Genomic DNA, 26,487 nt, shown 5'->3' with positions numbered 1-26,487 from the left:
GAGGTTTTCACTATAGGGCGCGTGTGCTCACCAGACAGACAGAGACAGAGAGACAGAAAGCGAGAAATCACCCTCCCAGGGGGATGGTCACGCCTCAATTCCTTCTCCTCCATTCTCCTCTGGGGATCTTGGGCACGCACGCACACGCGCCCGGCATGAGTTTCAAGCCACCGGGTCCAGGATGCAAACCACGGTTGACTACGTGGGAGTCTAGCGACATAGCCATTATGCTAACTGCTGGTCCCCTAAAGAGAAATTTTTGCAGGGCCAGCAGGTGGCATGGTGGTTAAGCGTGCTGAACTCCCACATGGCCAACTGTGGTTTGAGTCCTGGACCTGGTGGCTTATTTTCTCACTCCTCTGTCTCTCGCTCTATCCATCTCTGGTCAAATAAAAATACATAATAAATAAATGAAGTTAAATAATTATTTTAAAAAGAAAAAAACGAGAGAGAGAGAGAGACTTCTGCTATAGGGCATATACATTTGCCAGAGAGACAGAAAGCAAAAAAATCACCCCCCTCCTCGGGGGATGGTCATGCTACAATCCCTTCTCCTCCATTTTCCTCTCGGGATTTTGGGTAGCATGAACATGTGTCTGGTGTGAGTTTTAAGCCACCATGTCAGGGACCTGAACCATGGTTGGCTATGTGGGACTCCAGCAATGTAACTACTACAACATCTGCAGACCCCAATAATTCTTTAAAATTTTTTTATTCTTGAACAGTCCCATAGCCTAGTGGTTAAGGGAGCTGTAAGCCACAACTGACTGATCACTCTGGAGGCTTGAAAAACATGCCAGATACATGTGCATGCATGCCCCAGAGCATAATGAGATGGAGAAATAGAGAAGCGTGACCACACTCCACTGGAAGGTGCTTTCTCCTTCTCTCTCTCTTTCTCTTCCTTACTCTGCTGCTTTGTTTCTCTCTTACAAGAATGAGCACTCAGTGACAAAACTGTCTTAAGTTTTTTTTTTTTTAACTTAATTTTATTTATTTTAATTTGACCAGAGAGAGGTGGGGCAGGGGTGGGAGGGAAGGAAGAAGGAGAGAAAGAGAGAACATGAGAAAGCAAGCTGCCAGGTCCAGGACTTGAACTGCAGTCAGACATGTGGGAATCCAACACCCTTAACCACCACACCATCTGCCGGCCCTGATGATTAAAATTAAAAAAAAAATTTTGTCACTGTATTTCAGATCTTCACTCCTTCTACATAAACCAACAATAGAATACTTCTACTGTATCAATCACAGAAAAGGAAAGTAGAAAGATAGTAGAATCCAGAGATCAGTGAAAACTAAAGAACAATCTCAAATATAACCTGAAAGCAGTGACAAAGAAATATACGGATGCCATTCTCTAATTCATACACTTGAGGGCGCGAGGTTATTCCACAGCACCTTGGAACATGAGTGGAGAGTCCTAGACATGCCTCCAAGGCTCGCTGGGCAGCCTGGCTTTCTCTCTTGCTCCCTTTTTTTCATTAGTTTACTATAAGGCATATGCGCTCACCAGAGAGAGACAGTGGCAAAGTAGAAAAACAACCCCCCAGGGGGATGGCCATGCCCCAATCTCTTCTCAGGATCTTAGGCATGCACACACACATGCCTGGCATGTTTTTCAAGCTGCTGGGTCTCAGACTCAAACTGCTCACTTGGTCTATGAGAGATTCACCTGCCCTAACTGCTAGCCTTTTTAAAATTCTAATTAAAAAAACAATTTAAAGCTTATTTATTTCTGGAGATGTGAGAGACTGACTGCCAACAAGGTCTCACCACACTGGGCTACTTCTCCCCGCCTTCTGGGCAGCCAGGGTCACAAGCTCACCTGTGGGTGTACCAGTGTGTTCAGATCAACCCAAGACCCAAATCCTGAGCCTCCTCACACGGTTGCAGTACTGTGCATCAGCACTTTACTGCTTCTGCCTCTGAGGCTGGGTCAGGCTTGGCTTTCTTTTCTCTCTTTATAAATAATTATTTATTTATATAATTCTTTTTTGATTATTATCTTTTAATTTGATCAGAGAGAAATGGAAAGTGAGAAAGAAAGCTGTAAGGTCTGAGACTCAAACCACGGTCACCCATATGGGAATCCGGTGCCTTAACTACCACACCACAGCTGGTCCCAAGGCTTGGCTTCATTAAGGAGCAAAAAAAGAGATGTTTGCCAAATAACTTGCCTTCCCTTCTATCCTCTTGCAAATCCACTGAACGAAATTAGAAGATATGAAGACAAAACTTTAGAGATCAAGAAATGCACCTGTAAGTTCTGTCACTGTAGTATGTTTATGGGTGTGTGTATCGGGAGAGAGACAGAGACAAGCAAGATGTATTTGAACCAAAACAAAAAGTGGGCTTCTCACCTTGTTAAGGTCCTCCGTGAATCAAACTCTAAAGGTGTAGATGATGCAGACCCTGAGGGGGCTGGAGGTTGCAAAGCAGAGAATCTGTTTAAACTGGAAGCACTTGACCTTAAGGCATCTATAGTGTTGAGGATTCAGAAAAAAATACAAATCACATGACTGAAGTACTCATTTGCCTGTCTCACTGGAGTAGGACCTAAGACCAGGTGTTCCTTTTCTTTTTTTCTTAAGGTTTTTGCCATAGGGCATGTGTACTCGCCAGAGAGACAGAGAGAGGGAACATGAGAAATCATCCCCTGGGAGGATGGCCACACCACAATCCCTTTTCCTCCATTCCCCTCTTAGGATTTTGGACATGCACACATGCGCAGGATGCTTTTCAAGTCGTAGGGTCTGGGCCTTGAACTGAGATTAGTCATGTGGGAATCCAGCCCCTTAACCACCACACCACCTGCTGGCCTCAAGATCAGGCCTTTCAGCTCAAGTAATGCCAATCTCATGGTTCACTTATACTTTGAGAAACAAAGCATTTGCGAGAATCTGTATATATAAGAGTTAAAAAAAAAAACCTTTGTTCATTACAGCCACTTGCTCCTTTAAAAACATAATTAAATTATCTTGGGTAGGGCATAGGGCTGGGGTGGCAAAAAGAGGAGGAAGGCAAGCAGTAACAGAACAAAATGTTGTACCTAAGAAAATGAACCAATATAAATGCTATGATCTAGTTTATATAAGTTTGTGAATGTGGATTTAAGTGAATAATGAAATTTTGCCAAAAAAAATTTTTTTGAGAAATTTTTTGCTATTGGGCACGTGCAATCACTGAAGAGACAGAGAAGAAGACAGAAAATGAGAAATCCTCCTCCAGGAGGGATGGTCATACTGTAATCCCTTCTCTTCCATTCTCCCCTCAGGATTTTGGGCACGCACACACACACACCCAGCATGAGTTGAGAGCTGCTGGGTTTGGGATTTGAACCATGGTTAACCATGTGGGAGTCCAGCACCTTAACCACTATGCCACTTACTGGCCCCCCAAAATATTTTTAAATAGGTATAAATTATTTAGTAGAAGAAACATACAGGAAGGCGATGACCAAGTCTTGCTTTGTTCCAGTGGGTTTCTTCAGCTATTAAGATGTACTTGTGGTGGCAGTTATGTTAGCCAGAAGCGGTCACCAGTAAATATTTGGCCATGATTAGTCTACAAACCTTTTCCTAAAATAATCATTTAATGACTGCGGGAATGCTCCGTAAGGCATGCACTAACAGACCACACCCAGGTTCAAGAAGGGAGGCTCCCTACTTACCGGTCTCACTGGCCTTTGCTCCACCACTGCTGCCTTTCCCCCAGCTGCCCAACTGCGCTTTAGGTACCAGCTGAATTTTCTCATCAATCGTGGGCTGTAATGAAGTGATCTCAAGTCAATTATAGGAAATATTCTAGAAGAAGCATTTCCTTTTTCTTCTTAAGTGCAGTAGAACCAATTGTAACAAGGAGATTTCGTGCAGAATGCAATTTAAGAAACATAAATTAGAGCTGTTCTTGTTAGATTAAGAGCCCTGTGGCCCCGTTGAACTCTAGTTTCCACAAGACAGTCTGAAGACAGAGGCAGGAAAATACATTCAGGTCCTCCTGTTAAAGACGGTTCATTAACTTGCCAAATGTAAGCATGCTGATTGTACAATTCATATAAAACAGAAAAAAAGAAATACATGAAAACTACAAAATTAATTACTTAATTTTCATATAATTGTCAGAAATAGTCGTAGACACAAAAATTTCATGGTGGGGCTAGGGAAGAGGGTGAAATGTGTGTATTCAACAAGGATGAATAAGAAAAAAAGAATGGGAGCAGCAGTGGCATGGTGGCTAAGGTGCTAGGTTCCCACATGGCTGACTACGCAGTTTGAATCCTGGACATGGTGGCTTTGAAAATCACACAGGGCGTGTGTGTGTGCATGCCCCAAATCCTGACAGGCGAATGGAGAAAGGATTATGGTATGGCCACATCCCCTGTGGGGTGATTTCTCACTTTCCCTCTCTCGCTCTGTCTTTCTGGCTAGCGCACAGATCATATAGTAGAAATTAAAGAAAAAGAGAACAGAATATTAGACCAGGTGTACAGGGAGTTAAAGTGCCTGATCTCTCTCACATTTTACCCTCTAGGCTTCCGTGGTAATGCATATGATCATAAAATATATGTAACAAAAGCTGTAACAAACTTGAAGGTATTTCCATTATTCTGATGGCTCATAGTATGAGAGGAGTCTTTAGAAAAATGCTGCCTTGCTATGAAACATGCACACAAACCTCTTTAGATTAACAATAAATACATTTATGAGGCCATCAGGTGGCGTGGTGGTTAAGGATGCTGTACAACCACATAGCTGACTGCAGTTCGAGTCCTGGACCTGACAACTTGTTTTTCACTTTCTCTCTCTCTCTTCCCCTTCTCTTGTCAATTTAAAAATAAATAAATACATAATTAAAGTTAAATAAAATAATTCTTAAATAAATAAATATGTTTAATGATTTTTTTTTTCTGGAGAGGTTTTTTACTATAGGGCGCATGCGCTCACCAGACAGACAGAGAGACACATAGAGACAGAAAGTGAGAAATCACCCCCCAGGGGGTATGGTCACGCCGCAATCCCTTCTCCTCCATTCTCCTCTCGGGATCTTGGGCATGCACGCACACGTGCCCGGCGTGAGTTTTAAGTCACCGGGTCAGGGACGCAAACTGCGGTCGACTACGTGGGAGTCCAGCGACATAGCCATTATACTAACTGCTGGTTCCATGTTTAATGATTTTAAAGATTTTCTAGACCATTATGTAGAGGACCTATAGTAAAACTATTAGAAGACACAGTTTATTAACTAATAATTTTCATTTAAAAAAACTTACCAGAATGCACTTGTGTTTGTCAGAGACAGAAAAAGGGAGAGTCACCAAGCACCATCCAGTGGGGCATGGTCACTCTACAAACACTCCCCTGTCACTTCACCCCGCTGGGATTTTGGACGTGCACCTATGCCCAGTATGTTTCTTTTTTTTTCCTTCTTTTTTTAAAGAGTTATTTTTATTTAACTTAATTTACTATTGTTATTATTTTCCATTTGACCAGAGAAAGACAGAGAAAGAGAGGGAAAGTAAGAAAGCAAGCCGCCATGTCTGGGACTTGAACCATGGTCAGCCAGGTGGGAGTCCAGTGCCTTTAACCACCACGCCACCTGCCAGCCCCCAGCCCAGTGTGTTTCAAGATGCAAGGTCTAGGATTCAAGCTGCAGTTGGCCATGTGGGATTGGACTCCCTTAACCACTAGGTCATAGGGTCATCCAAAATTTACATACTTCTAAAAATATTAAGGTAGTAATGTTGGAAAGTTTAATACCACACTTTTTGTGTGTGTTTTTGTTTTGTTCCCATAGGGTGTGTGCAGTTGCGAAAGAGAGAGAGAGAGAGAGAGAGAGAGAGAGAGAGAGAGAGAGAAATCACTCCATAGGGGGGATAGCAACATCACGATCCCTTCTCCTCCAGTCTCCTCTCAGGATTTTGGGCACGCACACACGTGCCTGGCATGAGCTTTAAGCCTCTGGGTCCAGAACTCGAATCATGGTCAACTATGTGGGAATCCAGCAATGTAACTATTACTCCTTCTGCTGGTCCCAGTGATTCTTTAAACATAAGTTTTGGTTAAAAGAGTCTCTTGGGCCAGGCCATGATGTGGTGATGAAGGCAGACAGACCCTACATGGCCAACTGTACAGTTTCAGTCTCAGACCTGGAGGCTTGAGAGACACACTGGGTGCATGCGCATAGGTGCCCAAAATCCTCAAAGGAGGGAGTACTTTCTCTCTAGTGAGTACATGTACCCTTAGGCAAAAATAACCAAAAATTAAAATAAGTTCTCTAGAGTAAAAGTGGAGGTAGACAGGAGTCAGGTTGCTTTCAGCAACAGAATTCCTATTCTGAGAAATAAACAACTAAAAGAATGTACCAGAATCTTGGAGAACAGGGCCCTAACTAATTATAGCATAAGAAAAACCCAGAGGGGAATGTTCTATCCTGAAGCAAAGCATCGACAAAACCATGAAGATGCAAAATTACAGAGTCAATTTTATTCTTTTTTTTTGGTTTGTTTGAGAGAGAGGTGTTTGTTATAGAGCGTGTGAGCTCACTGGAGAGATAGAGACAGAGGCAGGAAGCGAGAAATCCCCCCCCAGGTGTATGGCCACGCCACAATTCCTTAATCTCTAGTCTCCTTTTAGGATTTTGGGCATGCACGCACACGTAACCGGTGTGTTTTGAGCCACCGGGTCGAACCAGAGTCGACTACAGTGACATAGCCATTATACCATCTGCTGGTCCACAGAGTCAGTTTTATTCTGATTTTCTCAAAATCTCTTTTTTATTTTTGCCTGTTACCTTCTTTCTTTTGATTTCACATTAGCTTTAGATTATCTTTGGTACTTCTGCCGATGAGTTGCCAATTTTATGGAAAGTATATTACTAGGTCATCGGGAAAGTTATGATGCATTTTTACACAGAAAAACATAGAAAATACATCATGACTTTCCTGACATCCTAATATAAGTAAAGGTCAAACTAGACTTTTAAACTCACTGGACTGCTGAAGTTTATATTTTCACCAAATTTAGTTCTACTTTCTCTCCATTCTCCAAAGTTCTCCATTGTAGCTACAAAGATCAACTACTATGGAAAACATCTAGAAGAAAATTCCTTCCTCTTACTGCCTATGGATTCTCAAGATTGAGGACAGTAGAGAATACAAACACTAAAGAATGATTTCTAGTAGGTCTTCTGTAATTTCTTTCAAGTCTTGGATATTGTAAACCATCAATTCCTTTCACTGTTAAATTTAAACAGGTCACTGCTTCTTTTTTTTTTTTTTTTGGAGAGGTTTTCACTATAGGGCGCATGCACTCGCCAGACAGACAGAGAGAGACATAGAGACAGAAAGCGAGAAATCACCCCCCAGGGGGGATGGTCACGCTGCAATCCCTTCTCCTCCATTCTCTCGGGATCTTGGGCACACACGCGCACGCGCGCGGTGTGAGTTTTAAGCCGCTGGGTTCGGGACGCGAACTGCAGTCAACTACGTGGGAGTCCAGTGACATAGCCATTATGCTAACTGCTGGTTCCCGTCACTGCTTCTTTCACAGATCTAAGTATACATTGTATAAAAGTTTGCAACTGTTTAAGACTTCTCAAGTCTTTGTTTTCATCTCTCTTCCATTAAACATCTCATAGCTTGTAAGAATTAACCTAGTCAATTCCTTGTAGCAATCTTTCACAGAAATAAAGAAAACACTGAGATAAAAATGTAGAACACACTGATCAACAATGACTATTAGAAAAGTTCTGGGACAGCAGATGGTACAATGGTTATATCGCTGGACTCTGATGTAGTTGACCAGGGTTTGAGTCCTGGACCTGTTGGCTTAAACTCACACCAGGCGCATTGTAAGCATGTGCCCAAGATTTCCCAAGAGGAAAATGGAGGAAAAGGGATTGTGGTATAGCCATCTCCCGGGGGGTGGGGTGGGGGGGAGTGGTTGGTGATTTTCTGCTTTTTGTCTCTCTGGTGAGTGCATGTGCCCTATAGCAAAAATCTCTCTCTAAAAAAAGAAAAAGAAAAGTGCATTACAAAACCACCACTCTAGAGCCAGCTTGTGGTGTGGAGTGGTTAAGACAGCTGGATCCACATGGCCCACTTAATGGTTTGAATCCCAGACCTGGCAGCTTGAAAAAGACACCAGGTGCATGCGCATGCGGGAGTGCCCCCAATCCCAAGAGTTGAGTGGCAGTGTGGCCAGCCCCTCAGGGAGACGATTTCTTACTTTCTTTCTCTCACTTTCCCAATCTCTCTCTGTCTCTCTTTGTTGAGCATATGTGCCCAACGGCAAAACAAACAAACAAACAAACAAACAAAAAAATCACCACCTTATAAGATATATACAATTATGCCTATATGCCTATTTTAAATGAGAAAGAAGTATTTTTGAGACTCATGTTTTGTGTCTGTTGTAAACTGTCTTTTAAATGTCACACTCACCTTCGTGATTTTCAGGAATTTTGAGGGGTCCAGTACCCGGCTGTTCTTGGCCCCCTGGACGGTATTCCACCCACCTTCATCCACTCTCTGGACTCCTGCAGGGAGAGAATGACCCAGTCTTACGTCTCAAGTCCATCTGACACGGAAAGAGTTAGCAATATTTTCAACTCAGCTGCTCCAATCAAAACCGAGGAAAAAGACAAAAGAGGCCATGAGAGCTCTGTTAACATCTCTGTAATGCCCACAACGTGAAAATACCAAGCAGAAGCACTCAGCTTATACAGGCTCTCCCGTGAAGCATTACTGAATTGGAAGAAAATGGCTAACACAAACGAATATTCAGTGCTGGACAAGGCAGGGCCAAATCTAGTGGTCTATATAGGTAATGACTAGGATACTTGGAGAATTCAGATGGAAACTATTCCAAACTTTATTTCACTTAATGGTGTCAAGTGTCATGAATATGCTTTGATCTTTTCAAACCTGCTCCTCCAATATTTCAATTGTTTCAGTGGAAAAGCCTTAACTCCTCTTTCTCTCACACTTCACATCCAATCTGTCAGAAAATCTGTCAGTTCACCCTTTTATGTTAAATTCAGAATCTAGCCCCTTCTAACTATGACCAACATCAGGAGTCTTGTTTTAAGCCACTAACATCTTGTTTTTTTTGTTTGTTTGTTTGTTTTGTGTTTTTTTTTTTTTTGAGAGTTTTTTTTTGCTATAGGGCACGTGCGCTCGCCAGACAGACAGACAGAGACAGAGAGACAGAAAACGAGAGATCACCCCCCAGGGGGATGGCCATGCCGCAATCCCTTCTCCTCCATTCTCCTCTCAGGATCTTGGGCACGCACACACACGTGCCTGGCCTGAGTTTTAAGCCACCGGGTCCAGGACGCGAACCGCGGTCGACTATATGGGAGTCCAGTGACGTAGCCATTACGCCAACTGCTGGTCCCAACATCTTGTTTTTTTCTTCCTCTTCATTCTGTAGAGTGAGAGCACTTGCCAGAAAGACATAGTGAGACAGAGAGGGAAAGGGAGAAAACACCCCCAGAAAGGATGCCCATTTCCTTCTCCTCCATCTCCCCTTGGGATTTTGGGCATAGACACGTGCCTGGTGTTTTTCAAGCTGCCGACTCCAGGACTTGAACTGTGTAGTCAGTCATGTGGGATCCAACACCCCAACCACCATACCACCTGCTGTCCCCGCTAAGCCACCAACATTTCCTTCCTGGATCACTGTGAAAGCTCCTCCTTGGCTTCTTGGCTTCCCCACCTTGTCTGCTCTCATTATGGCAGGCAGTTGATCCATGCAGTCTGACAGCATGTCAGACTCTGTCACGTTTCTGTTCAAAACACTTCTGATAGCTTTTTATTTTACTCAGAGAAAAAGACAAAATTCCCTATAAATGGCCTCCCAAGCTCTAAATAACCTGGCCCTTCCTGCCTCTTAGTCCCCAGATACTACTTCTGCCCCTCTGGCCCTTAGCTCCAGACACAAAGACCTCACTTGCTTTTCCATGAAAATGCTTTCATGGGCCAGCAGGTGGCATGGTGGTTGAGGTGCTTGGACTCCCACATGGCCGACTGTGGTTTGAATCCTTGATCCAGTGTCTTGAAATTCACACCAGGCACATGTGCATGTGTGGCCAAAATTCCTGGAGGAGAATGAAGAAGGGATTGTGGCATGGCCATCTCCTCTGGGGGATGATTTCTCACTTTTCCTCTCACAAGAAAAAAATTTTAAAAATACTTTCCAGGGCCTTTGTACTTAATGATTCCCTTTGCTCAAAACCTCTTTTCCTCTGGCCAGCCTGTGGCCTGGTAGCTAAGGAGGCTGGATTCCAAACAATCTGCAGTTCAAGTCCCAGACCAGGCAGCTTGAAAATCATGCAAGGTGCATGTGCACCACATGCCTAAAATTCCAGAAGGAGGGAGAGTTGTAGGAGAAGGGATTGTGTGCCCAAGTCCCACGAGGAGGTGGAGGTGAAGGATCCTCCTTCCTCTTTCTCTCTGGCTATCTCTCTCTGATTAAAACACATACTCTGGGGACCAGCAGATGGCATAATGGTTACATATCTGGACTCCCATGCAGTTGACCACAGTTCGAGTCCTGGATCTGGCAGCTTAAAACTCACGCTGGGCATGTGTGTATGCCCAAATCCCAAGAGGAGGAAGGCCTGAGGTGTGGCCATCCCCCTAGGGGATTTCTTGCTTCCTGTCTCTTTGGTGAGCACACATGCCCTATAGCAAAGAAAAAGATAAATAAATAAATAAATAAATAAATAAATAAATAAAGTTAAATATAAACAAAAATTCTTAAAAAGAAAAAATCACATGCTCTGGCAAATTAAAAAAAAAAAAATCCTTTCCCCCCAGATATCTAACATGACTTAATTCCGTCACCTGCTTCATTTCTTTGCTCCAACAATGCCAACTTTCGTAGATTCCCCAACCTCCCTATTTAAAACAGCAACCTTGAACCTGTCCCATAGCTTAGCAGTTAAGTCCTTTGTAGAGGATGCCAGATCCCATATGGTCTACTGGCCCAGTGACTTGAAAAACCATGCTGGATGTGTGTACTGGTGTGTCCAAAATCTTGATGGGATGAAGAAATGGAAGAAAAAGGATTGTGGTATGACCACACCTCATTGAGGGGTGCTTTCTGTCTGTCTGTCTGTCTGTCTGTCTGCCTCTCTCCACCTCCTCCAGCAAAACAAAACAAACAAAACTTCAGTGTTTTCTCACCAAGCTTTATACTCTCCACTTTTTCTTTTGTTTTTCTATAGAATAAACTCATTTGACAAATAATATACTTTAATAAAGTATTTACTGTTTCTGCCTCTCCTCAGTCCTGCCACTGTAGATACAAGCTACATGAAGGAAGGGAGTTTGTCTCTCTTATTAAATGACAGCCACTCCATAACTATTTGTTGAATGAATGAAAATCACCAGTGTCTATCTAAAAAGTTTTTTAAAAAAATAATTAATTTTATTAATTATTATTGTTTAAGTTTTCTATAGGGTGTGAACACTCACCAGAGAGAGATAGAGAAAGCTAGAGAGCAAGCCACTGAGTTCATGATACGAACAGGGGTCGGCCATATGGAAGTCCAGTGGCTAACCATGATGCCACCTGCTGGCCCTATCCAAAGCTTTTTTTTTTAATTCATTTTTAAACAATTTTCTTTCTTTTTTGTTTTGTTTTGTTTTGTTGTTGTTGTTGTTGAGGTTTTTGCTATAGGGCGCATGCACTCACCAGAAAGACACAGAGAGACAGAAAGCGAGAAATCATCCCCCAGGGGGGATGGCCACGCTGCAATCCCTTCTCCTCCATTCTCCTCTCGGGATCTTGGGCATGCACACATACATGCCCGGCGTGAGTTTAAGCCACTGGGTCTGGGACTTGAACTGTGCTCGACTACATGGGAGTCCAGCAACATAGCCATTATGCCAACTGCTGGTCCCAATTTTTAAACAATTTTTTTTTTCAGAGAGGTTTTTGCTATAGGGTGTGTGCACTTGCCAGAAAGACAGAAAGCATTCAGAAATCACCCCCCGGGGGGGATGGTCACACCGCAATCCCTTCTACTCCATTCTCCTCTTTGGATCTTGGGCACGCACACACATGCCTGGCGTGATTTTAAGCCCCCAGTCAGGGACTCGAACCACGGTTGACTACATGGGAGTCCAGCGATATAGCCATTATGCTAACTGCTGGTCCCTCTTTTTTCTTTTTAAAGAGAGATCTATAGGGCATGGGTACATGCACCTGCATAGAATGAGAGAGAGAGAGAGAGAGACAGGGAGAGAGACAGAGAAAGAGAGGTATTATGCCCCAGGGGGAATGGTCTCACTGCAATCCCTTCTCCTCCATTCTCCACTCGGGGTTTTGGGCAAGCGCTTGTCTTGAGTTTTTATCTGAGAGTGTTTTTATCTTTTCTTCCCATATGAAGGATAATATTGCCAGGTATAGTAATCTTGGTTGAAGTTGTTTTTCCTTTAACACTTTGAATGTATTTTCCTATTCTTTCCTTACCTGCATTGTTTCCAATGAGAGGTCTAATGATAGCTTGATCAGATAAACCTTTGTAAGTCACTTGATGTTTCTCTCTTGCCAATCTTAGTATCTTGTCTTTGTCTGTGGTTTTGGCCAATCTGGCTATGATGTGCCTTGTAGAAGATCTTCTTGGGTTGATTCTATTTGGAGCCCTTTGTATTTCTTGAATCTGGATATTTGAATGGCTCTCTAGGTTTGGAAAGTTTTCTTCTAGGATTTCATGGAATATATTATCAGTGTCCTTATTATTTTCTTCACCTTCTGGGATACCAATTTCTCAGATGCTTGGTGGCTTAATGATATCAAGTATTTCTCATATGTTGTCTTCATTTTTCCTGGTTCTTTTCTTTTCTTTCTTTCTTTCTTTTTTTTTTCTTAAGAATGATCTTATTTAATTTTATTTATTTATTTATTTTTAAATTTGATCAGTGAGGGACAGAGAGAGTGAGATTGAAAGAGAAAGAGTATGTCCAGGTCCGGCACTTGAACTATAGTCAGCCATGTGGGAGTCCCGAGTCCAGCGTCCTTAACCACCCTTGCCGGTCCCAGTCTTTTTGACATTTTTTAAATTTAACTTTATTCATTTTATATATTTATTTAATTTTGACCAGAGAGAGAGAAAGTGAGAAAACAAGGTGCTAGGTCGAGACTTAAACTGTGGTCGACCATGTGGGAATCCAGTGTCTTAACCACCACACTACCTGCTGGCCCCTATTTTCTCAGTCTTTTAGGCAATTTTTATTCTAGGTCAGAGGTTTTGTCTTCTACATCTGAGATTTGATCTTCTGCATGATCTAATCTGCTTTTAATGCTTTAGAGGGAGGTTTCATTTCTTGTAATACAGCCTTCATCTCTAACAATTCCATTTGATTCTTCTTTATAATGTCTATTTCTTCTTTCAAAACATGGAAGGACTTCCTTAACTCCTAGAGCTTGTTGTCTCTTTTCTCTTGCATCTCATTTTGTTTTCTCACCAAAAATATTCTGAATTACTTATCTGACATTTCCATGAGTTCTACTATACCATCTGTGGATGATGAGGAATTGATCTTTTCCCTTGGGGAAGAGATATTTTCCTGGCTTCTCATACTTCTTGTGCCTCTGTGATGTTTTCTGGTCATCTGGTGGACTATACATTTCTTCCTAAATTCTTTGAGTTAATTCTGAGAGTTCAAAGGTGTGTGGGAGGAGGTGATCAGCAATTTCTCTGCCGCTCTGTCTCCCTGATGCTCACCAGCAACCTGCACTATTGTCCCTGGACCTGGATAATTCAAAGGCCTCCCAGTTTCTAGAGAACAGGTACACTTGGGTTGAGCTGAGCTGCAAGTGAGGAAGATAGAAAGGGTTGCACAGGACACATTGCATGCTGCATGCTTCAGGAAATGCTGAAGTCTGAGAATTCAAAGGTGTCTGGCAAGGGATGAGCCATGGTTCCTCTGCAGCTCAGTCTCCCTGCTACTCACCATGCAGCCAGGCCCATTGCTAGGGAGGGATGCCCCAATGGTGCAGAGAGTGGGGAAAGGAGGGATTCTCCACGTCCCAATTAACACACCTGAGAATTCATAGGCATGTAGGAGAGAGGACGAGTATCAGTCTCTCTGCAGCTCAGTCTCCCTGCTGCTCACTGCCCAGCTAGGTCTGTCACTGGGGCAAATGTATCAATAGCGTAGGGAGTCTGGTATGAGTTTTAAGTCATCAGGTCTGGAACTCGAACCACGGACAACTACATGGGAGTCCAGGACATAACCATTACACCATCGGCTGGTCCCCCTAGTATGTTTCTCAAGCACTGAGATCAGGATTCCAATTAAAGCAGATTTATGAGATCTGGCTCTCTTAACCATAGTGCTATGGGCCAGACCTATTAGCTCCATTTTATACAAAAAGTATTTGTGCAAGATCTTATAGCAAGAAGTAAGAGAGCTGAAATTCAAAGCCAGACAGTTAGGCTCCACAGTCTTATGGTCTCCAGTCACTACCTTCCTCACTTAACTGCACAGTAGACTAACTGCGTTATCTCATTCGAAAGACCTAGGTAATCTCAAAACACGCAGACTCAGGCTGACTCCATAGCCAATGGATAGGAGAGCTGGCTTCCACATGGTCAACCATGGTTTGAATACCAGCCCTGGTGGCTTGAAAAACCACATGGACATGTCAGGTGTGTGTGTGTGTGTGTGTGTGTGTGTGTGTGTGTGTACGTGGGCCCAAATCCAGTGAGGATGGAGAAACACAGAAGGGACTGCAGCATGACTACACTCCACCGGGGCTGTCCCACATTCTGACAAGCACATGTGCCGTCTGGTAATTAAAAGAAAAAAAGACTCAAAAGAAAAATATCATTTCCTTCTGAAAAAGGTTTTCTTCTTTCAATGTAAACTTAGGCCATGAACTATTCTCTCAAGTGTAAAATGCCTTCTTCTTCATCTTTCATATTTTGGGACTCTGTTTCTTCCTTTCTGTTCTTACTGCTACAAAGTTCTACCACCCAACACATAGGATTTCAGCAATCGCAACATTGCTGAGTACCCCTTTCATCATGTGAAGTGCAAGAAATTGATTATTACTTATCTTTTTTGTTTTGTTAATACACCACAGTGTGTACACATTCTCCAGAAAAAGACAAAGGCACAGAGTGAGAGAGAGAGAGAGAGAGAGAGAGAGAGAGAGAAGAAAGCATCCCCAAAGGGGTGTGGTCATGCCACAATCCCTCCTCCTCCATTTCTCCCTCCTTTGGGAATTTTGAGCACACACACATGCCGAGTGTGTTTTCAAGCCACCAGTCCGGGACTCATACCACTGAGTTAGCTACATGGGACCCAGGTGCCCTCAAACACCAGGCCACTGGCTGGCCCTACCTAACTTTATTGCATTAGTTCAACATCTTGGAATGACTCTTTAATGTTTATAAATTAAATAAAAAGTTCTTAATATAGGACCATTCTTCAAAACAAAATTTTTCCATTCTTTGGAACTTTAAATTTTACTCCAATCAGGCTTGTTTGTTCATTTTTACAGCATAAGTTTAATTATATGACTAAAATTATTTTCTTACCAATATCAACTATCTTTTAAGATCCAGATTCAGGAAATTTTTTTTCTTTAAATAAAGATTTCTTCTAGTTTTCTATCTCTCTTCTCTAAACTTAACAACCTTAATATACATTTTATAACTGATCATTGAAAGAGTTAAAATTTTCCAAGCACCTTAAGGCATTAGAAGGTGTTAACTCAGTTTCTGTGTCTCCCTGGAACTGGGGGATTCAGTGTCACATTATTCTTTAATGGGGGAGGCTCATTAAAACTCATAGGTGATGAGCCAGTAGGTGGCATGGTGGTTAGGGCGCAGGATCCCACATGGCTGACTACAGCTTGAGTGCTGGACCCTGCGAACATGTCATCAACAGGGAATAAACCATATCTGTGTCCTACTAATGTCATGACTCTCTATTTATTCACACCAATATTGAGGACATGAAGATGCTCAATAAAATCTTATCGATCATTGGCTTTAAAGTAGTCAAGAAAATAATGTTTAGTACCCACCTTGTCTGCTTTTACCCATTAATTGCTCTCTAGGTTAAACTGCTTTACTCAGTAATTACAATCTATTTTTTTTTTCTTATTCTTTCTGATATCATTTCAAACCTAAATAAAAAAATTCTTGAACTTCAGTTCCTCCAGCTCCCAAGTTCTCTAGAGCCCAGGAGATTCCAGCCCTCACCTGGTCTTCTCTTCTCTTTGGTCATGAGCTGCTGGACCTTCCTTTGCTCTTCTTGTTCTTCTATTTTAGCTTCTTTGTGAATCTGTTCAATAGTTTTAGGGCCTTGATCTGCTCTTCGAGATACCCAATTACACTATAAAAGTAGAAAATAAGGTTATCAGCAAGGTAACTGAAAACACAGTGGTCTCCCCTGTATGTGCAGTGTCGCTATCTGCGTTTTCAGATACGGTAACTATATGAAATAAGATATTTTGAAAGAGTTCAAGCAAGGCACTAGATTCACATACTGTTTATTACAATATATTGTTATAACTATTCTTTTTTTTTTTTTTTTTGAGAGGGTTTTGCTTTAGGGCATGTACACTCACAGAAGAGGTAGAGAAAGAGAAAGGGAGACAGAAAATGAGAAATCAACCCCCAGGGAGGGTTGGCCACGTCACAATCCCTTCTCCTCCATTCTCCACTCAGGATTTTGGGCATGCATGCACACACACTGGCATGAGTTTCAAGCCACCAGGTCCAGGACTTGAATCATGGTCGACCACCTGAGAGGCTGGTGCCTTAACTACTACACTACATGCTGGCCCCATAAGTGTTTTATTTTATTATTACAGGTGTTAGGCTCTGACTGAGCCAAATTTATAAATGAAATGTTTTCATAGGTATCTACATATAGGGAAAAACACAGTATACGAGGGGTTCAGTGTTCATGGTTCTAGGCAGCACCGACTAGAGACTTAGCTGAGGGGACTATTGCTAGAAACATTTAAATTTATACTTTTCACTGCTGGAAAAATATAAAACACCTACACAAAATCTGGTATTATGGTAGTTTCTCATCTGTCTTATAAATGGCACTATGTGTAGTTTGGGAATTAAAACTAAAGACAGTTTTAAACTCTCAGTCAACCACGGCCAACTGTCTATACTGAACGTTCTAAAAGCTGATGGGTAGAAAGAAGAGAGTGAAAGTCTGGCCCAAATGTATCTTATTACTGTTGATACACTTGAAAGGTGAAGAGGAGTAAAGGAGAGTAAGAATTCCTTGGCCTTGCCTTAATCTGAGGTATTACCGCTCAGTTCCTACCACACTTCATAGAGCGCTAAGTCAAAGATAGCTAGAATTTTTCTTCTTCCAGCATTGCAGTACTGGTGTCTTTTACAGAGTGTCACACCAGTCTGCTCTTCGGTTACTCCCTCTACTAAAGATGAAACAAACTGCTTACTTATAATTACACTTCTCCCTTCTCTTCCTAGCTACAGTTCTAACATCTGAAATAAGAATGAGAGTATAAAGGCATGAGTAGAGATGCTTTTAAAAGATATTTATTTATAATAGCCAGAGGCAAAGATGGCAAATAGATTTAATCAGGGTGCAAATTCTGATCAACTGGTAGTGGCTTTGGTAGTAAGAACTCTAAGCTCACATCTAGGTCCTGCAAGATGAGGAACCATAATCAATGCTCTCAGGTCCTGGTAGAGGCTTCAACTCACTTTCTCTAGTTTAGGGCTGGCTACAGTTATAGATTTAAACTAAGAAAAAAGAAGAGGGATGGTAGTGATAAAAACTGTACTTGATACAAGAAATGAAAATAAAAATCAACAGTACAGGAGAACTGTAAGAAAAACAATAGGGAAAAAAACATCAACAATTATAATCTGGGCACTCAACATAATTACCTCATTAAATCTTTACAAGAAACCTGCAAGGTACGAAACAGCCCATTTCAGAATTATAGGTGTAAGGTTCAGGAAAGTTCAATACATTTACTGGGGTGGCCGGCAGATAGCACGGACTCCTTCCTGCATGGCTGACTGTGGTTTGAGTTCTGCACTGGCACCTTGCTTTCCCTTTCTCTCTCTCTCTGTCTCTCCTTAGACAAATGAAAATTAATTAATTAAAATAAATAATTATTTTTAGGAAATATGTTTACTGTGAAGGCAAGACTTTTTGATTGTTTAACTTACAAAGACTAAATTGAACTGACCATGATTTGAATTCAAAAGGGCTGCTTCGTTTCTATTTTAAACATTTTGGCAGGGGGAGGCAGCAGGTGGTATGTTGGTTATGGCACTGGACTCCCACATGATTGACCAGTTTCAGTCCCAGACCTGCAGCTTGAAAACCATGCTAGTGGGTGTCTGTGCATGCCTAAAATCCTGAGAGGAGACTGGAAGTGAAGAGATTGTGGCACCGCAGTCCCCAGGGGGTGATTTCTTACTTTCTGTCTCTCTGCATCTCTCTCTCTCTGCCTCCCTCTCTGGTGAGTGCACAACACCCTATGACAAAAATTCTAAAAAAGAAAAAAAAGGGGGGGGCAGTGGTGGTTAAGATGCTGCATTCCCACATGGCCAACCGTGGTTCAAGTTCTGGACACAGAGGCTTGAAACTCAAGCCAGGGTGTGTGCGTGCATGGGCAAAATCCTGAGAGGAGGATGGAGGAGAAGGGACTGAGTGTGGCCATTCCCCCAGGGGGATTTCTCACTTTCTGTGTGTCTCTCTCACGAGCAGACACGCTCAATAGCAAAAATCTCTCCAAAAAAACTTGCCAGAGGGCATGTGTGCTTTCTTGCCAGAAAAAGACAGAGAGGTTGAGAAAGCATCTGCCCCTTCCCAATGGGGTACAGTCATGCCTAATTCCTTCTCCTCTGCTTCTTTATCCTGTTGGGATTTTCAACATACACATACAAGTCCACAGTGTTTCTTTTCTTTTCTCTCTCTCTTTTTTTTAAATTTGCCAGAAGGTATGGGTACCCACTGGAGACAGAGATAGTGAGAGGGAAAATGAGAAAGTAGCTTCCACAGGGGGCAGTCTTGCTACAATCCCTTCTCTATTTCTCCTTTCAGGATTTTGGGCACACGTACATGTAGCTGGGATGTCCCTCAAGCCACCAGGCCAGGACTCAAACAACATAGTTAGCCATGTGGGATCCAGCTGCCTTAACTATGAGGCCATAGGCTGGCCCCAGAATGGCTGATTTTAAAGTTGCATGTGTTCTTATAATCAGTAAAGAGAAGAAACATTAACAGGCCTTTTCTTTCATATAACTCTCTTGTGAAAGTTGCTAATTTATTTCTGAGAGTCCTGAAGCAAAAGTACTAAGTTTTTTTTTTTTTTTTCCAGGAGAGTCATTTATTTGCTTTTACATGAAAACAGAAAATCTGAGGAGGAAGGAGGACAAGAAGAGAATGCACCAGTTGAAAAGCACTAAGTTTTTATAAGTGTAAATTATAAGGACATTCTTCCCAAACCCAATTCCTTAAAAGACACTGGACCAGTAGCTTTATTATTATTAGTTTCTACTAACCAGCCTTAGGTCTATCACATCTTGAAGCATAAATCGAATTCTAGATGAAGTTTTTCTTTCTTTTACAATTTTCTCCATCTGATTAAAGTATTGATCCATACGTGGCTGCAAGAGATAAAAGCATTAGTATTTTTGTCTAGGAATTCAAATCTAATATTACCATGTATAACTTTTAAATGTTCTAAAAATAACAACTTACAGCCAAAAGGTAATATAATAGAGAGGTTGTGTGTGTGTGTGTGTGTGTGTGTGTGTGTGTGTGTGTGCACGCGCGCAGATGGGACCTCCTATGTGATCCTCCTACCTCAGCCTCCCGGAAAGCTGGAAGAGCAGGTACACACCACCATGCTTGGCTCTTTCAGACAAGGTCTGGTTATACTGTCATGTTGGCTGTGAGCCTGCAATTCTCCTGCCTCAGCCTTCTGAGTAGCTGGGACTACAAAATGTTTAAGTGAGCATACAACCAGTCAAATAAAGACTACACTGTTCCAGGATCCCTGGCAGCTGGTTTTAGTCATATGATTAATTTAGGTCAGAACAGAAATGGAAATGTTACATTTGTAGCTCCCTGGAACTGTCCTTGAGAGAGATAAATTTCTCCTTCCTTTCTTTCCTACCTTCTCTGTTCGGAATGGTAAGGAAAAGAGTTACACTTTAGGAGCAACAGAATGTTAAGCCAGAAGAACTTATCTTTGAACTTTGTTTATGAAAGTAAGAAATAAACCTTGGTCTTGTATAAACCACTGACATTTGTGCTTTTCTGTCACAGTCAATCACAATCTTAGCTAATTCAGACAATATGGAATAATTCTTTGAAGCATTTCTAATTTCTGAACCCCTTATCTGGACAGCATCATGTGTTTAAATGACAGCATTTTAAATGACTTCTCATATTATAGTTAGATAGCTGTGTCATAAATTTAAGAAAAATGGCCCAACCGTTGTAGCATGTACTGAAGACTGCCGCTTGGCAGGCTGAGGCCACATGTGAGGCTCAGGTTCAAATCCTGGTCCACCCTAGTCACTAGGGAGGCTGAGCCAGGGAAACTGTGTTGTGGTGAGATTCTATGAAAAAACATCACAGGGGAATGCATGTACACATGCATATATGTACACATGCACACACAAACACACATGTGCTTGCATGCACATATGTATACACACAGAAAACGTTTTGGTTTTTGTTTCTGTATAATCCTCAGACCTGGCCCACAATAGCTTTTCTCTCCATATTTATCCTTACAACTTGCTATACATACAAATGATATGTAAAATGGTTAAGAGGGAAGAAGAAGGATAAGAGACAAATAATGTGAATAATCTATAAGCTGGCTTTTACATAATAAGGTAAACAATTTACAAATTGGCCTTTGCATAATTTGGTTCTCTCCTTATCTCTGACTCTACCGGAAATGTGGTCAGGAGCTTGATGGTCAAACACCTGACAATGAGACAAGAAAAGAAGAAAACTGAACAGTTTAGCCTGCTGCAGCAAGACGGAGAGTTCAGAGTCTAAGTTCTGCTGCAACTGACAAGTCCCCGTTGAAGGTTTCCGAATTTCCGGATTTTTACCTTTGCTTTCTCAAAGTCCAGGTCTTTGCCGATGGTGGTGAGCAGGCGACACAGGCACTCCAGGGATTCCTCATCATGATTCTTCAGCAGCTTTACCACACAGTCATGCATGATGGCTTCCGTCAGCATTTTGAGTTTAAAGAGTTCTCCAATAAACTTGATGTTACCAATGGATCTCCTTCGGGCTTTGTCCTTAGCTTCTTCCAGCTCATCGTGAAGCCGCGTCCTCTCCTCTGGCTGTTGTGTAAGAAGAAATCAAAGCATCTTGATGATAAAGCTGTGTGGCACAGCAGACACTAAGCTTCATGGCACTAAGCTTCATGGCCCTTACACTTCCCGGGTGTTGGAGGCCCTCTGAGACTCTGACAGCACTATAGACCTACTCCTCAGAAAACTGAACTCTAAAGTTTATGCCCATTTCAGATTTCTGAAAGCCAGCAATCTCTCTGAAGTCTAGACTTACATGAATTCCTGGCTTGGAGGAATAATATTTGGCACTGAAAGGAATAAAATCTTCTCCTAAATATCAACATGGTATCTTTACATGGAAAGCATGCTGTGGGCCCCTCTTAAGAGAGTGGGAGATGCTATTGCTGACTTCATGAAAATTCTATTTGATAACACTCAAAGTGCACAAGCGCAAGTGTCTTTCTGTGAAAATACATACAGCACTGGCAGCCTCCAGTTCTTTCTGTTTCTTTTCAAAGACATCATCATCTGCTTTATCTTTTTCAAACTCCTTCTGGCAACGGTTTAGTAGCAGCTTCCGGAAATTCACTGTGTTTCCAGGCTTGTCTGCCATGGGTACTTTCAGCTACATCCAGATAGGAAAATGCAAAGCAGCAATATCACTTAAAAACATTCAAAATATCTATTTCCTTTACTGTGAAAAATAATGCTGACTGAACCACAGGTAAGCATTCTACAAGAGGTATACGAGTTAGCTTTTAGGTGTTTCAGATTCAATAGTAAGCTGTCTGAAGTTTATAGAGAAAAGATACACATTCCTCTCATATAAATGTGTTTTATCATTAGGGCCATGCCTTTAGCTGACCTGAAAATCTATGTCAAGTCACTACCACCATGTGTCTGCACTTATCTAGACCGCCCTCCCTCCAAAAAAAAAAATTCTGTAGAAATATTAAATACACACACACACACACACACACACTTAAAACTATTTTATTTCAGGACCAGCAGCTCACATATGTCGCTGAACTCCCATGTAGTTGACTGCGGTTCGAGTCCCAGACCTAGTGGCTTAAACTCACACTGGGCACGTGTGCGTGTGTGCCCAAGATCCTGAGAGGAGAATGGAGAAGAAGAGATTGCGGCCTAGGCATGGCCCCTGGAGGGTGATTTCTCGCTTTCTGTCTCTCTGTGTCTTTCTGGCGAGTGCATGTGCCCTATAGCAAAAATCTCTCTCTCTCTCTCAAAAAAAAAAACAAAAACAAAAAAACCCACCTATTTTATTTATTTATTTATTTAAATCTGACTAGATAGTGACAGAATGAGCAAGCGAGAGAGAGAGAGAGAGAGAAACGGGGAGAGAGAGAGAAAGTGAGAAAGCAAGCTGCCAGGTCCAGGACTAGAACTGTGGTCAGCCATGTGGGAGTCCAGCGCACTTTAACCACCACACCACCTGCCGGCCCCATTAAATATATATCATTTAAAATTTCTAAAAAATGCATATTTTTATTCATGATCAGGCATATGTGTACATGAGAGAAAAAGTGACACATGCACACACACCCTCTCCACAGACCTGGTCATGCTGCGATCCCTTCCTCTAATTCTTCATCCTTTCAGATCTTGGGCACTCTGCAGGCATGATCAGCGTGTTTCACGCTGACTAGGCCAGGGATTCAAATTCTGGTCACCATGTGGGATCCAGCTTCTCTTGAGCTGGATTACCACTGCTCAATGGAGCTGGCTCCAGTTTTAAGCATTTTGGTTTAAAGGGACAAATAGAAATGACATAAGACAGAGAAGAATTTCACGGCTGGAAGAAAGGTAGTAGTGAGTGAAATCCTTATTATAGGAAAAAGCAGAAGCGACATCTGAGAGTTTCGGAGAGATCCTTTTTTTCAGAAGAATGTCACAGGGCTGTACACTACCAATAAAGTGTGTCTGCTGACTATTTCCTATGTGCCAAAAGAACATGCTACTTCTGCAAAAGGACGGCCTAACAAACAGCCACTTTAAAGGTATTCTTCAGGCATATAGAAAGACCCAGAGTAGAGAGGGAGAGGCCACTTAGAAGCAAGAGGCTTTCAAGGTTTTCATCCAAATCTAGGAACTGTGACAGAGCAAGTGCAGTGGCTCGCTCCTAGCCAGGCACAGAGAAGTCCTCGTGAACACGTTTAGATGTAAACACAGCACACTGCAGCAGTGACTCTGACTTCAGTACTCTCCTGGAGGAAATGCCCCTGAGCATCATTTTGAAGAGGTACTGCACAGCATGTTTTTGTTTTTGTTTTGAATCACAAAGGGGCTCCTAAAGTTCTGAAATGTATGTATGGCCTTTGCCCCAGGATTAACAGGTGAACTTAGTGGAGAACAGGATGCACTTTTATCTAGACTCATAAAATAATTAATGCTATCAATCAGAATGCACTTGAACAGCTGGGATCAAGGATGAAGGACTGGGGAGCCTCTTGAAAATGAGGACTAGGAGTGTATTTGTGCTACAACTGAAGGGCAGTTTCCAACCTATTCCCTAGGATGTATAAAAGATATTTAACAAGTCTACTTTTTCTTTTCTTTTTTTTTTTGAGAGGGTTTTGCTATAGGGTGTGTGTGCTTGCCAGAAAGACAGAGAGAGACAGAGAGATAGAAAGCAAGAAATCACCCCCCCCCCAGGGGTAATGGCCACGCCACAATCCCTTCTCCTCTCAGGATCTTGGGCACACATGCACACGCGCCCGGGTGAGTGTAAGCCACTGGGTCTGGGACTCAAACCACGGTCGACTACATGGGAGTTCAGTGACATAGCCATTATGCCAACTGCTGGGTCCCAACAAGTCTACTTTTAAACAACCAAGGAACCAAGTGTTATCTTACACATTTCTTTTTAGTAGGAAACATTAACTTAAGAGGGGAATATCATTAATTAAGTTTTTAGAAAGCTATAGAAAAGCTAATATATTCTTTTAAAAAATAATTATTTACTTTAATTTTATTTATTCATTCATTTATTTTTTTAATTTGAACAGAGAGAGACACAGAAAGGGAAAGTGAGAAAACAGACCACCAGGTCAGGGACTCAAACTGTAATCAGCCATGTGGGAGTGTCTAGTGTCTTAATCACCACGCCACTTGCTGGCTCCAAAGCTAACACATTCTTAATCCAAATTCAGTCATACAAATACAAGCGACTGTAGATCATTTCACAGCAGGGCCTACTTTATAGTTATACAAGAGAGCCCAGCAGTTTATCAGGGTTCAAGAATAGAAATGCTATATGGGGCCAGCAGAAGGAATGGAGGTTAAGGTGCTGGATCCTACATGGCCAGCTGTGCGGTTTGATCCTGGACCTGGATGCTTAAAAATCATGCTGGTGTGTGTGTATGCATGCCTGAAATCCCATGAGGAGACTTGAGGGGAGGGCAATGTGGCATAGCCATAGTCCCTGAGGGGTAATTTCTCATTTTCTCTCTTTCTGCACATGCCCTAAAGCAAAAACTAAAAAGAAGAAAACAATGCTATATGAAAGCAAAACTTTTCAAGGCTAAAGCCAAAAATAAACTCTACGGTCTACTACAGAGAACCCAGATCACATAATAGTAAACTGATTAAGAAATACAAAAGACAACCAAGGAGTATATCCATAAACAGGCACGCCAACCTGACATTAGCTTCTAGAACAAGCTAACGGATCTAAAATCCAGCAGTTATCTCTGATGCTGCTGCTTTACAGGAATACAAGTTAAACTAGTCAAAAAGTCCTGTTTGGCTTGTCATATTCACCAGCATCAAGTGTATTAATATTAAACACCTAATTGACAAGAACAAAATGGGCTGGGCCATAATCTATCAGCCCTAAAGAGCTGTGTCCTGTATTACGAATTCACTGTGTAGGAAACGAGAGAAATATGGACAAGATGACAATCCAAGTCAGTGCCATATGCTGAGAGGAAACAAAGTTAAGATAGCCAACTACTCACAAGTCAGAAAGATGAAATAAATACAACTTGCGATAATGTGGTGGATAGGAACACAGAAATGACCTAATATACTGTGGGCTGGGTTAGCAGATGGCCTGGACATTAAGGCACTGGATTCCACGTGGCTGAAAGCAAGGTTCAAGATCTGGACCTGGCTGGCTTGGAAATCATGCTGGGTGTGTGCATGTGTACTGAAAATCCAGAGAAGAAAAAGGAGGAGAAGGGATTGCAGTGTGGTCATTCCCCACCCCACCCCCGGGAGTGATTTCTTCATCTCCTCTCCTCCCGGGGTGAGCACATGCACTCTATAACAAATTAAATTAAAAAAAAAAAAAAAGAAAAATAAAAAGGACATAGGCTTTACGTTGTTGTGTAGGAAAAGCTAGATTGAAAGAGGTAAGCCAAGGAACAAAATACCTGCTTAACTGTTACATAAACAAAGGTATTCTTTTAACTCAAGTTTCAGTTTCATCATTTAAAACAAGGCAAGCAAAACATCTGTGTACAACTGAGAGGGCACTTTTGAGCATCCAATGAAACAGTTTTGATAGAAGCACTTAAAAAAGTCCCACATAAATACAACCAACCTGGGGTCCAAGGAGGAGGAACGATTGAACTTCCAAGTTTGGAAAGAAACTGACCATCCACCAGATGACTAGAAATCGCTGGAGGACCACAATAAATATGGGAAGCAGGAAAATACCTCTCCCACAAGGGAAAAGGATAGCTCCTCTTCATCCACACACAGTTCAATGGAAATCATGGAAATGTCTGATAAAGAATTCAGAACATTCATAATGGCAAAGCTAACAGAGATGGAAGAGAAGAGAGACAAGGAACTGCTGAAGAGGAAGGAGAAAGGAGTTGAAGAGTTCCAGGAGGTGAGGAAATTCATGCAAGATCTAAAAGAGGAATTTCACACTTTACAAAAGAATCAGATGGAACTGTTAGAGATGAAGGCTATAATACAAGAAGTCAAAATCTCCCTTGAAAGTATTAAAAGCAGACTAGATCATACAGAAAATAGAATCTCTAAAAAATTGCTGGCCTAGAAAAATCCACCATGAAGACAGAGAAAATGGCCCCAAAATTTGAGAATAATATGCGAGAAGTACTAGATACAATTAAACGTCCAAACATCCGGATAATAGGTATCCCAGATGGTGAAGAGACTCATAAGGGCATTGATATTCCATTCCATCCTGCAAGAAAA

At 41.9% G+C, this 26,487-nt stretch overlaps 1 protein-coding gene across 11 annotated transcripts in view; it reads right to left on the bottom strand.

The window, feature by feature from the left end:
• EIF4G3 (eukaryotic translation initiation factor 4 gamma 3) overlaps nucleotides 1-26,487 on the bottom strand; it is a 418,798-nt gene that overhangs the window by 52,616 nt on the left and 339,695 nt on the right. For all 11 annotated transcript variants that reach the window (XM_027770593.1, XM_027770592.1, XM_027770595.1 and 8 more), the window contains 7 exons: nucleotides 21,776-21,922; nucleotides 21,109-21,345; nucleotides 19,537-19,641; nucleotides 16,228-16,360; nucleotides 8,444-8,538; nucleotides 3,674-3,767; nucleotides 2,364-2,481 (listed from right to left, as the gene is read on the bottom strand). In XM_027770593.1, coding sequence (XP_027626394.1) covers nucleotides 2,364-2,481; nucleotides 3,674-3,767; nucleotides 8,444-8,538; nucleotides 16,228-16,360; nucleotides 19,537-19,641; nucleotides 21,109-21,345; nucleotides 21,776-21,922 — 929 coding nt within the window. The remainder of the gene's footprint in view (nucleotides 1-2,363; nucleotides 2,482-3,673; nucleotides 3,768-8,443; nucleotides 8,539-16,227; nucleotides 16,361-19,536; nucleotides 19,642-21,108; nucleotides 21,346-21,775; nucleotides 21,923-26,487) is intronic.

This window comes from Tupaia chinensis, unplaced genomic scaffold, assembly GCF_000334495.1.
Source record: "Tupaia chinensis unplaced genomic scaffold, TupChi_1.0 Scaffold000146_1, whole genome shotgun sequence".
Classification (NCBI taxonomy): domain Eukaryota; kingdom Metazoa; phylum Chordata; class Mammalia; order Scandentia; family Tupaiidae; genus Tupaia; species Tupaia belangeri.
Note: the sequence above shows the minus strand (reverse complement) of the source record. Positions and strands in the feature narration are given on the sequence as shown.